The sequence below is a fragment of the Brachypodium distachyon genome, chromosome 1, assembly GCF_000005505.3.
Source record: "Brachypodium distachyon strain Bd21 chromosome 1, Brachypodium_distachyon_v3.0, whole genome shotgun sequence".
Lineage (NCBI taxonomy): Eukaryota > Viridiplantae > Streptophyta > Magnoliopsida > Poales > Poaceae > Brachypodium > Brachypodium distachyon.
Genome location: NC_016131.3, coordinates 48,356,736 through 48,370,084, shown reverse-complemented (window position 1 = coordinate 48,370,084; position 13,349 = coordinate 48,356,736). Strand labels below are relative to the sequence as shown.

The window sequence follows — 13,349 nt, the reverse complement described above, 5'->3', positions numbered from 1 at the left end:
ATGACTTCATTATACTACTTCAGTTTATTATTGTCTATAGAGAAGAAAATAAAGAGAAAAAAAAATTCCTCAACCACCATTCCACAACAAACAATCTAGTTCTCTCCAACAATTGTAATGTAACCTTGCTGTATTACATGAATCATGAAGGTGACACATCTTTTTGCTCAAACAAAGAACTTCTTAGGCCACTTAGTACTACAAATATGCACAATATTCTGATCTGCGCGCCTCCTAGTACATTAATATGAGGCTCATAAAAACACAATAACCTGGCTATTTCTCAGGGAGACGAATGCCGACAAACTCTTTGAGGAAATATTCAGAACGAAATAAGAGGTTGTAGCCTTAGTCTGCAAACCTCATGGATATAACATGAAACTGGGATGCTTGCCCAAAGTATCATACTTTATAATCATTTCTGGATGAGTAATTGGCCAACAATTGCCATCCAATAAATACTGGAGGCTTAAGTATGCAGTTTCAAGAATTTTGCCACGCAGCTTATTGGTTCGGAAAGGCCATTAACCAAAACTTGGAAAGGAAATTACTTGGGTTGCAGCCTTCATTAAATTTCCTCGACTTGCAAAATCCATTCATCAAGGCTTTGTTGTCCATGGTATTTGGTTCAGATCCTCGTTCACCATTGCCATTCACACATCTAGCCAACCTCCTAACTGACTCTTTTCAAATAGTCAACTAGCTTGGTATGAACCCCTTCATGAGTAATTAAACATCACCCTCATCTCCCCAATTAATCTATTCTGCAGAATGAATAGATAAATGTGCTTGAGACAGTGTTGGTTTCAGTGGAAGAATAGCCCCATAACCTTCCTTCAGAAATATACTTGAATAAAATAAGAAGTTTTAGCCATAGTCTGCACATCTCATGATTATGCATCTAGAACTAAGTTGAGGTGCTTGTTCCAAGTATTACATGTACTTAATACTTTCCTGACAAAGATTTCCCAAGAATTACCATCCAAGAAATCCTGGCCACTTGAAGCCGCAGTTTCAAGAATTTTGCAAGCAATATCATCATGTATTGGCTCAGAAAGGCTATCAACCAAAACTTGGTAAAGGGACTTGCTTGGGGTGCACCCTTTGGTCACCATTTCTGTAAAGACTGCAGCCCCTTCATCTGGCTTCCCAATTTTGCAAAATCCTTTGATCAAGGCCTCGTAAGTTATGGCATTTGGTTCATATCTTCGTTCAACCATGTCATCCCACACCTGACCAGCCTCCTGTAACTCCCCATTGTCGCATAATCCGGAGATAAGTGAGTTATAAGTCAGTAAGCTTGGTTTAAATCCCCTTTCGAGCTCATCAAACAGCTTTCTTGCCTCCTGAACCATTCCACTCTTGCACAACCAGTAGATCAACGTGCTTGTGATTGTGTTATCCGGTGGCACGTTCTTCTTGACCATCCATCTCCACATTTGATTTGCCTCCTCCGCCTTCCCGTCCTGGCACAGCACGTCGACCACCTTAGCACCCAGTGGTGTGTCTGGCGTGTATCCTGCCCCTAGCATCTCGTGCATTAAATTGCACGCCTCGGCAGATTTCCCCTCCTTGCAGCAGGCCTCGATCACGACCGAGTACGTAACCTCATTCGGCTTCACCCCAGCTGTCTCCATCTCATCCATAATCCTAGCTGCATCCTGTATCTTCCCGCTCCGGCAGTATCCATCAATAAGCACCGTGTACATGGTAACATCTGGCCTACGTCCGCTGGCAATTATATCACCGAATAGCCTCTGTGCACCCTTGAGGTCCCCCTTTGCGCAGTAGGCGGAGAGAACCGTAGTGTAGGTGACGACGTCAGGGACGATCCCAAACCCGGACATTTCATCGAGCACCTTGAGAGCGGCGTCGAGGTCGCCGACACCAACGAGGCCCTTGAGCAGGATGTTGCAGGAGCCGAGGTCGGGCGTGATGTAGAGCTTGGCGCGCGCCGCGCGGAAGAGGGCGGCGGCGAGGCGGAGGCGGCGCGCGGCGACGAGTGAGTGGAGGAGCGCGTTGAAGGAGCGGACGGAGGGGTGGGAGTTGAAGGACGGGAGGGAGAGGAAGAGGCGGAGGGAAGGGAGCGGCGGGAGCGCGCGGAGGAGGGGCAGGAAGGCGCGGTCGGAGAAGGCCGGGAGGCGGGCGGCGCGGAGAGCGGAGAGGACGGGGGGCAGGAGGGAGGGGTCGGCGCCCGGGAGGCGGGAGAGGACGGCGGCGAAGACGGGGAGGGAAGGGGGAAGGGGTGGCGTGGAGTGGAAGAGCGCGTGACGGAAGGCGAGCACGGCGAGGTGCGGGGATGGGAGGCGGAGGATGAGGCGGGAGAAGTTCCGCGGCGTGAGGCGGCGCGGCCAGGGCTGGACGGGCGGGGTGACGGTGCAGTGGGACGGCGGCGGGAGGGTGGACGGGAGAGGGGCCAAGTGGGCGAGCTGCACGGTGGTCTTGGCGGCAGTGGTGGAGAAGCCGCGGGCCGGAGAAAGAGGCAGCGGCGCCGGCCGGAGTCGCACCGGCATGGCTGGCGGCCTGGCGCGACGCGGGTGAGGTCGAGGAGACGGCGGACAACAAGGTTCAACGAGAAGCTGTTACTGATTTCTATTTCATGGTTTCTGGCTCTTCTTTCTTTTTTTTTTATTCACTTCTCTTTCTTAATGGATCCACACGTCCTTTTTTTACCTATCTCTCCGCCACATAAATGGTTCCCGTATAGATGTTGTTACTTCTGAAGTAACAGGTACTATTTTCTTTTACCTATCTCTCCGCCACATAGAAATAGTACCTGCTTAGTATCAACCATCGAAGATGCCCTGAAGATGTTTTTGCTTTACTGGTAACTTTTACTCCGTCCGTTCCGTCCGTTCCATAATTCTGTTTTACTACTAGTAACGGAGAAATCTGAATACTTTATAGTGAAGCCCGCGCCGCTTCGACCGTCTTCTCCACACACACACTCGCCTCGCTCTTCTGCCCGAGCTCTTCATGGCCAAGTCGATGATAATAATGGCGTTAGCCATAGCTTGCCACACAGGCAGCAGCCACAGTTTCACTGGCTTCTTCCGGCTAATTCTAGCTCAGCAGAAAATTTGGCATCTTCCGGCTAATTCTCTGGCTTCAGCGTAAACAAAAGAAGCCTAACTAGATCAACAAAGAGAAGTTGAGATCTCATGTCTTGAAATTGATCCATGTACATTTATACTGGGATGATGCCATCTCCTTAACATTTTAAAAGAGCTCGGTTAAAACCAACTCCAAATGGACTCGAGTTTTTTTTGTTACAGCGTGCTTATAAAAAGTTAATGGCGAGGAGAAGCTTTGGAAGACGTCCAAGACCCTGATTTTATGAGATGATATGTCACATTTTCATTGTCCATATAATAACAACCCACATCGCAGCAGAATAACACAGCTGAAAAGGAAAAAATGAATCATCCAGGTGTTAGCTCAAACTGCACAACGGACAGCTGTGGCTAGAGACAAAGGAAACAATCAAAATCCATACGTAGTTTCTCCATGAACAAAACAGTAGACCTTGAGAGTAATAGAAATTCTAAGAGAGGGCACAATGTGTTGTCAAATGCATCGACCTTTATTCACAGAATCAAAACAAGTTGTGTGTAACCATGTCAAGACAGGATGATTTGACAGAAAGACTAGAGTCTTTGATGAACAGAAACAGGAACCAAAGTTATAGCAGGCATGAGCACCAGGATTTATTATTACACAAGATGTAGTTCTTTTGTTCCTCGGGAAGCAAAAGCCATTGAAGAAATCGCTTTCGCAGAGAAAAAATTTGCTCTAGCACGGAGGGGCAGATTCCAAGTTTAATTCACATGATGGCAAGTTGTCTCCGTCGAAACCAAGTTAACCTAGCTTTTTCACTAGTTCTTGCCCATCGCGGCTCTGTCCTGCTGCCTCAGCCTCTGGCCTTCGCGGCTAAGATAGCCCTCAAATTTCTCCTGCCAAAATGTAACAACAACTCAAGGTTACAATGACAATCAGGTGTAAGGACTCACAAGTTTTCGATAGCTGGTAGCGTGCAAATTTAACAAAGGTTTGAAAGAGATGGTGTAATGTAAATAATCTGACGAGCAATTTAGAAAGTTACATAGAGCTTCATAGAAGGAACAATAAGAACTGCCCGCTTCTCAAAAAATGGACGATATAACAAATCTACATATCTGCCATGTGATCTTATTTAAAAGAAAACTTAAACAGATATCAGATGGATCACAACTCAATTTTTTCGTGCCTCAATTGAACCCTCACACTACAGAATTATCGATGTGAAAACAGAAAGTAAGATCAAGAGCTGGAATATGAGACAATCAATATGAACAGCAGCAAAAAGAATCAATTCATATGTACGACACGAAACTATACCAATTAGAAAGAACAAGAGACAACATATAGTTCAAGATGTCTATTCTAATCTGCAAGTATGCACCTAATAAGTTATTGATACTTCAATTAAAATAGGCAGCTCCAAAACACATGTTACAAATTAATGTTACAAACTGGCAAAGCTATCTATTAAGCTCAAAAGGGGATATAACAGAAACTCCAGACTCAAACAACTACGATAAAGCTATCTATTAATGAATTTTTCATTGGTTGCCCAATAGGCCACTCCATGCATCCGGAGAACTATATACATCATGTTAATATTGAGGTCAGTAGACCGGTAACTTATGTACTGATGAAAGACCAACGACACCACATGCCTTGAGGAAATCAAAGAAGGCATAAGAAGTTGTGGCCATAACCTGCACAGTTCTGTTAATTCCTGCCTAATAAATTGCCAAGAAACACATGTTTCATCTCAGAAAGAACGTCAAAAACTGGCACATGCTTGGTGCACACCTCTTGGTTGCTTTGCACACTGCCCAGTTTCCCAAAAAAAATCTGATTACGTACAGCCCAAAATAAGCTTGTTACATGTCAGCAAGGTTGGAATGGACCAAATTATCTGGGTACCATCCAGCACATGATAATTTCTGTTCCAATAAAGAAATATGTGCATATCATGTTTTTCACAATCCATGAAAATATGTGAGTGCTCAACTCAAAAACATATTCACCAACTTAGGGGTTATTACGAATGGGCAAACCAAGCATTTTCTTCTGGAAATGAAAACATAAGGGAAACCTCTTGGGATGAAAAAGGTTAATAGAGTAGCATCCAATCCACCAAAATAGTAATCCTTACTCCTACAGAAGTCTCGATTGGTGGCGGTGGTCCATCACATTCAGATCACTCCACTGTTGAATAAAACCGTCGAGAACTTAAGATGAATATATCTGACCTATGGTTACTGACTCAAATTGGATTAATCGATCCCCGGTGGTCGAATCAAAGGCGCTTAACCACACGATAACTCCAGTTGCTCTAATCACCCATCCACCCACAAGATAGCCTTTAGCAACATCTGTACTAAACCGGCAATTGTTAGGCTCTGATGGCCACTCGAACCATGAATTTCAGGTCTACGATGATTGCCAGCCCTAAAGTCAACACCTTGTGCGACCAAAATCTTGCCATGAATCTAGGGTTCTCGATGGGGTCGTCACTTGAACAGCCCCAACACGGAGGTGAACCGCGGAGCGGATCCACGCGAACAACGTAATCCAATAACGAGTAAACGGACCGAGATGCTTCACGTGCGGGGAAGCAACGGCACGGGCGGGGCATGGGCGACGGCGGATGGCAGAAGGTAAGAATAGGGGGGGCGCGGCGCGGTACCTTGCCGCCGAAGAGGAAGATCCCGGCGAGGGCAGCGGTGCCGACGCTGCCCCAGATGACCACCGTCGAGGAGAGCAGGGACCAGTTGCGGTAGATCATCGCGCTTCGCCTTCCTTGTCGCTTCTACAGTTCTACCTCGCTTCCGGCGGATGGATGGAGAATTTGGTGATCGGAGAAGAGGAGAGGAGGCAGACCTATAGCGGACTGTTAGATGGGCCAACAAAAGGCCTTTAGCCCAAACATGCCGTGAGTCGCCCGAGGCCCGTGAGAAAGACGGGCACACCGGAAAGATGGGGAAGAAAAAAAAAACAAATTTCCTAAATATTAAAACAAAATTTCTGCCATATCCCCGCCGCGCTGCCGCCCGCCGCCATCTCCCCGTCCCCGCGGCTGCTGTCCCGCCCTGTCCCGGCCGTACGGAAGGCATTGCCGAGGCGGCGACCATGGAAGACGACTCGCCGGCCACCGCGTTCAACCGGAAGACTGCCGTGGATGCGGAGATGGCGTACGCAGACACGGACGACTCGCCGGCTTTGCGCCGGCAGCCCAGCTCCGCGCCGAACAGCACACGGTTGGATGCCCGCAACCTGTTCGATGATTTGCTCGAACTGCACATGGTATTCTTTTTTCTTGTATTTTTTGTCAAATGTGTAGATGTATAGATGTTGTTGCTGTCCTTAAGCACTTTGTTTTGGCATTTTTAGCATCTGTCCAAATGGTACAGTACACGTAAAGATGCTCTCTAATATCATCTAGCTAGTAGTTTACATTAAACTAGCTAGTTCAACAGTATTTGTTCTTCATGTTTTGGTATTTTTATTACTATCAAGAGGAGTGTACGATGGATTTGATCAATGAACTTCCAATAAAAAAATTCGAGATATATAGCTCCAAAATAGATTTTTGAAATTTTGTTGGGTATCGGAATATTTCTCTTTTTCAAATTTTAAACCTTGGTAGAGGAGGAAAATGCGCTCTTGTGAAATACTACCCCCTCCGTTCCATATTAAGTGCCGAAATATTACATATATCTGGACATATTTTAGTATATATATACGTCCATATTTACACAAAGGACAATTCCTTAATCAAAAAATAATAATACAAATACATTCACACTCTATAGCACCGCGCCGCCGCGCCCAAGGAGCACCTCGACACATGCTACGACTTCTCCGGCGCCGCACCAGGCGGCGGCAGCGTCAAGCTGCCCAAGATCACGCTGGTGTTCGACGGGCCGAGCGCCGCCATGGAGCTCGACCCGTCAGGTGTCCGGCTCGATGGCTGCCTCGCGTTTGCACCGAATTCTGACGACCAAATGACCGGGATCATCGGGAACGTCCGGTAGCAGGCGCTCGAGGTGCTCTACAACGTCGACGGCGCCACCGTGGGGTTCCGCCCTGGCGTGTGCTGAGCCCTACGATCGTTCGATCGATCTCATGGGCTGCTTCGACCTAAATATCTGCCACCGTTCCGGCCCAAGGGATATATGCTGGGCCTGATATATCCCCCTGGCCCAATAAATTAAGCCCCTTTGATTTGTATTTTGTGTGCTACTATATCTTAAGCTTATTGGTGTGGAAGGAAGAAGCTTAAGAATCATTTTTTTATTAGTCCAAGAGGTATACTATAACTTCTTGGACCTTGCTTGCGTGTGTACTATATGTATGGTCATCCTTAGATGATCGAGAATATATTGTTCGGCCATGTTTGACCTATGATAAAAAAATATAGTACTCCCTCCGCACTACTACAGAAAAGGTCATAAAAAATGCATCACTAACGGGTGTCCCGCCGATCACTAATTACTGATGATGCATCATCAGTAACGGTCGTTCTACCCGTTACTAATGATGCCACCATCAGTGGCGGTTGACACCCCACGACCGACACTAATACATATTTCACGATTTAAAAAAAAAGCCGGCCACAAGCCGGCATATTTTGATTGTGGCCGAATAAAAAATCCCAAATCACATATTAAGCACCCCAAATCACGGATTACAGCAGTAAAAATCGCAAAAAAGTAACCGAAAAAAAATCCGAAGCTCTCCCTTGCCGAATTCAGCCGCATCGTCCTCCATGGCAGCGGCGGCTCCTTGGTCGAGGCCGTGAACGCCGGATCCGCGCGGTCGAGGCGGTCCGGAGCCAGAACTTCCTCCTCGCGCGCGGTTCTTCGTCGGTGGTGACGGCGCCTCCCTCCGGCTGCAGAGAGAGAGCATGAGAGAGAGAAAAGAGAGCCTGAGAGAGAGAGAGAGAACGAAGAGGGAGAGAGGGAACTTACCGACGGCTCGGCGACGCCCTCCTCAGCTCCAGCGGAGGCGGCTCGGGGGATCCGATGGCGCCGCTGTAGATGGCGGCGAGCGGTGGGGAGGAGGAGCCGTGGCGAGCTCACGCAGAGGGCGACGACGCGGGCTCGCGCAGAGAGGCGGCGGGGCGAGCGCGCGCGGAGGCGGTGGGGCGGCGCGGTGGCTCTCGCGGGCGCCGGTGGAGGAGATAGAGAGAGGGAGGCTCGCGGGAGGAGGGAGGAGAGAGCACCGGGGGAGAAACGAGGGATGCAGTGGGGGTGGCGGCGTAGAGGGAGAGAAAAGGAGAGGATGGATGTTTAGGATTATTAGGTCCTTTTTATAGAATGAAGGAGTGTGTTCTGTACTTGGGCCCAAAATGGCTTGGCCCAAATAGTATCACTGACGGTCATAACAGAGAGCCCGCCACTGATGGCCTGGAACATGATTTTTTTTGTTGTAATTTTATGTTTCACATAATGTACAAATATTGAATATGACTAAATTGGTCTATATGTTTATAAATATGGTATAATTTGTGCGCAAATTGTAAAGGTGCTATCTTGAACCATATTCATATACTTGCTTCACAAAAAAACAATATTTGCATTTAGAAAATTCAATAAAAAATTAATAAAAAGTTGTTGACCTCTTTTACAATGTTGTTTGACATGGAAATATGCACCTCTCTGCAAAAAATGAATACACATCATGAATTATGGCATAGAAATGGTTGTCATTTTGATCATTTGGCTTAATACACATCATGAATTATGGCATAGAAATGGTTGTCATTTTGATCATTTGGCTTGAAAGTCATAAACATTCATACCTAATAAGCCATTTGGATTAAAACCTAAACTTCAACTATGGGAAATAACAAATTGTACTACACATGTCATTTTTCAAATGTGACCATATGATATTATTATTCCACTATGTTAAGCAAGAAAAAATAAGACTTTAGCAAAAAGAATCACATTTTTCTGATTTTTTATGAATTAGTTATGATTTTTTCAATATTCAAAGGGGGCCATCTGTGGCGGGCATATATGTAAAGCCCGCCACTGATGTGTGTTTTTGTGATTTTTGCAATTTTTCATATTTGGCCATTAGTGGCGGGTTTTCCGTGACCGTCACTAATAATGGTTCATCAGTGACGGGCGTGGTGTGCCCGCCACTGATGAGGGATTCAGTGACAGGCGTGGTGCGCCCGCCACTGATGAGGGGTCATCAGTGACGAATGTTTTGCGCCCTTCACTGATGAGGGTTCATCAGTGACGGGCGTGATGTGCCAGTTACTGATGAGGTTCATCAGTGACAGGCAGGGAAGGTCCGTTACTAATGACCCGTCACTTATATCCTGTTTTGTAGTAGTGCCGTCCAACAAAAGATGTCTCAAGTTTGTGAAAATTTGGATGTATCTAGACATGACTTAGTGTATAAATGCATTCAAATTTAGTCAAAGGTGAGACATCTTTTGTTGGACGGAGGGAGTATATGATATATTGTTTGCCAAATCATCTTTATATCTTGATTTTATTTAGCTACCACTTTATGATTCTTCATCATCGGCACAACAAGTCAAAATAAAGGCTGTACTTGCTTAGGTACTAAGGACATATCTAAGGGTAACATGCCAAATGGACATGTCATCGTTCCATTTGGCATGCATCCACACATGTCAAAAGTTTTTGCTCTTTTTAGACCATTTGCTTGCGTGGCGTGTCCGCGGACAAATAGATATATAACATTGATTTGTTAAGCCACTTGGGGTTGATTTTTTTTTGTCAGCGAGACGGATGACATTTATTTGGCAAGTTCCTCTGGAGATGTCCTAAGGTATCCTGATATCAAGTGTGAAAAAAAAGATATCTTGATATCAAAAATTTGAGTTAGCTCAGCTTATATTACGATATACTCCCTCCGTGTCAAAACAAGTGACGTGGATTCGTATAATAATCTAACAATTCCACGTCACTTATTTTGGGAGTAGTACATTTTATTTTGTTTCCATTTGCGTGGCATAAATATAGCGACAGGCTAGCAAAAATAGATGGACTTCAGATGGATCATAATATAGGGCTTTTGGGCCTTGACGAGAGGACAGAATCCTCGCTTGGGCTGTTCTCCCTCTTTGCCGCCGCTCAAATCGATCTCCCTCTCATCCTAAGAAAAAAGACAAGAGTCGGTGATGACTGATCAATCATTCGATCTCCCTGTCGCGTTTGACCCCTAGCTAGCTACCACAGTAGGGCTAGACATAAAGCTCGAAACTCGACAAACCTAACGAACACTCGAACACTCGTTAGCTCGGCTTGTTTAAGCTCGTGCTCGTTTGCAAACGAACCGAGCTGAGTTTTGTTTTCAACTCGATAGCACTAACGAGCCTAACGAACCGAGTATCGAGTTTCACGAGCTACTCAATAAGCTCGATAACAGAGCAGGCCGTCCAACATCCAAGTCCAGCCCATCTAATCTCTTGGGCAGAAACGGGCAACCTCCTCAATTCCCCCCCTCGTCCTCTCCTATTCCAAATATATTGTTAATTTCCTAGTTCGATATAGTTTGGCTGGTCGCGCACCTGGTACTTTGGCTGCATTGCCATTCGGGTCCGTCGACCCCGCTACCCTTCGGGTCCGCGATTATCTGCGCTTCAACGTCCTTCAGGTCCTCAACAGAGTCGACCATGATTATTTACGCCAACTTGTGCCTGGCCCAAGTCGAGTCCTCTCCTTGGTCGGGCATACCATCCTACAGCACGGCTAAAACTATACTCGACTACAAAAAGTTGATTATTTCCGGATCGCATCTACTGCGGAAATATACCCGAAGCCACGTCCATGATGTGAAGGTCGACTGATGACAGTCGAATTCCGGGTCTCATCTACCGTGGAAATATACCCGAAGCGGCAAGGATGGAAATAACCGCCTTCTTCATGGGCGCGGGGATCAATGAGACCATCATTGTGTCTTGTTTACTGCGCGAAGTGTGATCGTTTCTCCACCGACGCACGCCAACAGTGCATATAGCTGTCAGGCTAGACTGTGCACCCAGTCACATCAGCTGACCAAACGGCTCTTCATTTTCAACAGACTTCGCACAGTCAGCTTTTGGTTATCTTTACCTAGACAGGTAAAACCAGGTCGACAACCTTGACATAAACAGTCGATTTTGTATCGTCGACACAACTGGGTCGCACCAGCTGCGTCACCTCAGTTATTTATGCTCATTGCATGACAGTAAGCCTCATGGATTTCATCCATAGAGCCTGGAGCCGCACCAGCTGCGTCGCTCTAGGTGATCCATGCTCATTGCATGAAGATAAGTCTCGTGGATCTTTCCACAGAGCCTAGAGTCGCCCCAGCTGCGTTACTCAAGCTGATCCATGCTCATTGCATGAAGATAAGACCCGTAGATCATCTATTGGGCCTGGAATGGCACCAACTGCGTTATTCCAGTTGAACCACCCTCATTGCGTGAAGGTAAGACCTAATACTAGGCCTGGATATGCGTCAAATGCATCCATCTAGTAAAAGATCAACTTAAGGGTCGCTCCCTAACCCACGTTCATTATGTGAAGATAAGAACGTAGGCTTCCTACTGGGCCTGGAGTCGCACCAGCTGCGTCATTCTAGTTCAAATTCATGCTCATAAGCATAACCTCATACTCTTGACGAGCGAGTCGAGCACTTGAAAACTGGAGTTCGACTTTGTAAGACCTCAGCAGGCTAAGTCGAATTTTGCCAGTTGCTAGGTTCGAGCTCGGGGACTCGAATACTGATGTAAGCTAATGCTGTTTTTCCCTAGAGCAATTAACTGGACCCAATCTGTTGAGTATTCCAGGTGCATTATGCAGTTATCCCTATGACTATAAACTGACCACACTTAGCAAGGCATTTACTCAATGCACTCCCGAGTCAGTGACATCCCTATCGCTAGCTGTTACAAACTGTAACTTGACTTGACCAACTCTCGAGTCAATAACTTCTCATTCGAAGTACGTACCTCGACTCGATGCACTCCTGAGTCGATGGTCCTTAGTCCTTACATTCAACATTACCAACTCCATCAGTCTAGTTGAACACGTGCCCATGGCATGACAAAATCCCGACGGACACGTCGGGTAGCAATACTATGTACTGGAGTTCGACTCTATCAGACCCTAGCAGGCTAAGTCGAACTATGCCAGTTGCCAGGTTCGAGCCCGGGAACTCGAATACTGATGGCATCCCTTTGAGCACTGCTGCTTGCTGTAACTTGACTCGACGAACTCCCGAGTCAATAACTTCTCATTCAAAGCTGAAGCCTCGAGTCGACGGTTCCTCCATTCAATATTGTCCAATATGACCGGCTCAACGCATGACAAACAAAGATTTCGGCTTTGAGTCTCTATCCGAGTTTACATCCCGGCTAGACACTCGGGGGCTACTGACGTGGTTATGACCACTCGGGTCCTCATCTTTGGCATACCCACTACGGCCCAGCATGAAGTCCACTCGGGAGCCTACACGACTCCAGGAGTCCTGATGCCTAATCTTGCGACTCAAGATAAGGAAACTTAAACATAGTATATCTCCATGATGGAACCGACTTGGACTCTACCCGAGACCTGGCCTCCTGCATATATAAAGGACCAGGAGGGGGAGCCAAGGAGGACAACTCGCAACCCTCTCACCCGAGACAGATCTCATCCCTCATACACGCCAGATCCGATCTACGCACCATAGCCTCTACGGCAACCTTGTAATCTCTCCATCAATACCAGATCAGACAACCGGCTGGACGTAGGGGTATTACCTCATCGAGGGCCCCGAACCTGGGTAAAACTATGTCCATGTGTCCTTGTTAGCCGACGGGATCGTCAACACACACGCATGTCGCTCTCCCTAAACACAAAGTCCCTCAACATGGGCATTGTTGAAGTGAGAACTTCGTCACCTGGCCGTACGGAAGGCCCTTGCCGAGGCGGCGACCATGGAAGACGGCTCGCCGGCCACCGCCTTCAACCGGAAGACTGCCGTGGATGCGGAGATGGCGTACGCAGACAAGGACGACTCACCGGGATTTCGCCGGCAGCCCAGGTACGCGCCGAACAGCACAGGTTGGATGCCCGCAACCTGTTCGATGATTTGCCCTAATAGCACATGGTATTCTTTTTTCTCGTATTTTTTTGTCAAATGTGTAGATGCATAGCTGATGTATAAATGCTATGATCAATTGGGATGAAAATTGGATGGGATGACATGGAAATTGGGATGGGATGGGATGGCATGGCATGAAATTTGGGATTGGATGGAAAAACAGTAGCATGCTGTCCTTAAGC

The 13,349-nt window shown here is 46.9% G+C and overlaps 3 protein-coding genes across 3 annotated transcripts; 1 reads left to right on the top strand and 2 right to left on the bottom strand.

Moving 5' to 3' along the window:
* Nucleotides 1-371: 371 nt before the first annotated feature.
* Nucleotides 372-2,603, bottom strand: LOC100844333 (pentatricopeptide repeat-containing protein At5g16420, mitochondrial). The gene has a single exon (XM_024456139.1). The coding sequence runs from the start codon at nucleotides 2,511-2,513 to the stop codon at nucleotides 894-896; it is 1,620 nt and encodes a 539-aa protein (XP_024311907.1). The 5' UTR covers nucleotides 2,514-2,603; the 3' UTR covers nucleotides 372-893.
* A 957-nt stretch (nucleotides 2,604-3,560) lies between these two features.
* On the bottom strand, nucleotides 3,561-5,921 carry LOC112270147 (succinate dehydrogenase subunit 8A, mitochondrial). Its single transcript, XM_024457916.1, has 2 exons — nucleotides 5,738-5,921; nucleotides 3,561-3,953 (listed from the first exon to the last, which is right to left on the bottom strand). Exons 1-2 carry the CDS (start codon nucleotides 5,834-5,836, stop codon nucleotides 3,876-3,878), a joined length of 177 nt encoding a protein of 58 aa, XP_024313684.1. The 5' UTR covers nucleotides 5,837-5,921; the 3' UTR covers nucleotides 3,561-3,875.
* A 106-nt stretch (nucleotides 5,922-6,027) lies between these two features.
* LOC112270146 lies at nucleotides 6,028-7,444 on the top strand. Its single transcript, XM_024457915.1, has 2 exons — nucleotides 6,028-6,354; nucleotides 6,864-7,444. The coding sequence occupies exons 1-2, from the start codon at nucleotides 6,028-6,030 to the stop codon at nucleotides 7,083-7,085; spliced, it is 549 nt and encodes a 182-aa protein (XP_024313683.1). The 3' UTR covers nucleotides 7,086-7,444.
* Nucleotides 7,445-13,349: the final 5,905 nt, after the last annotated feature.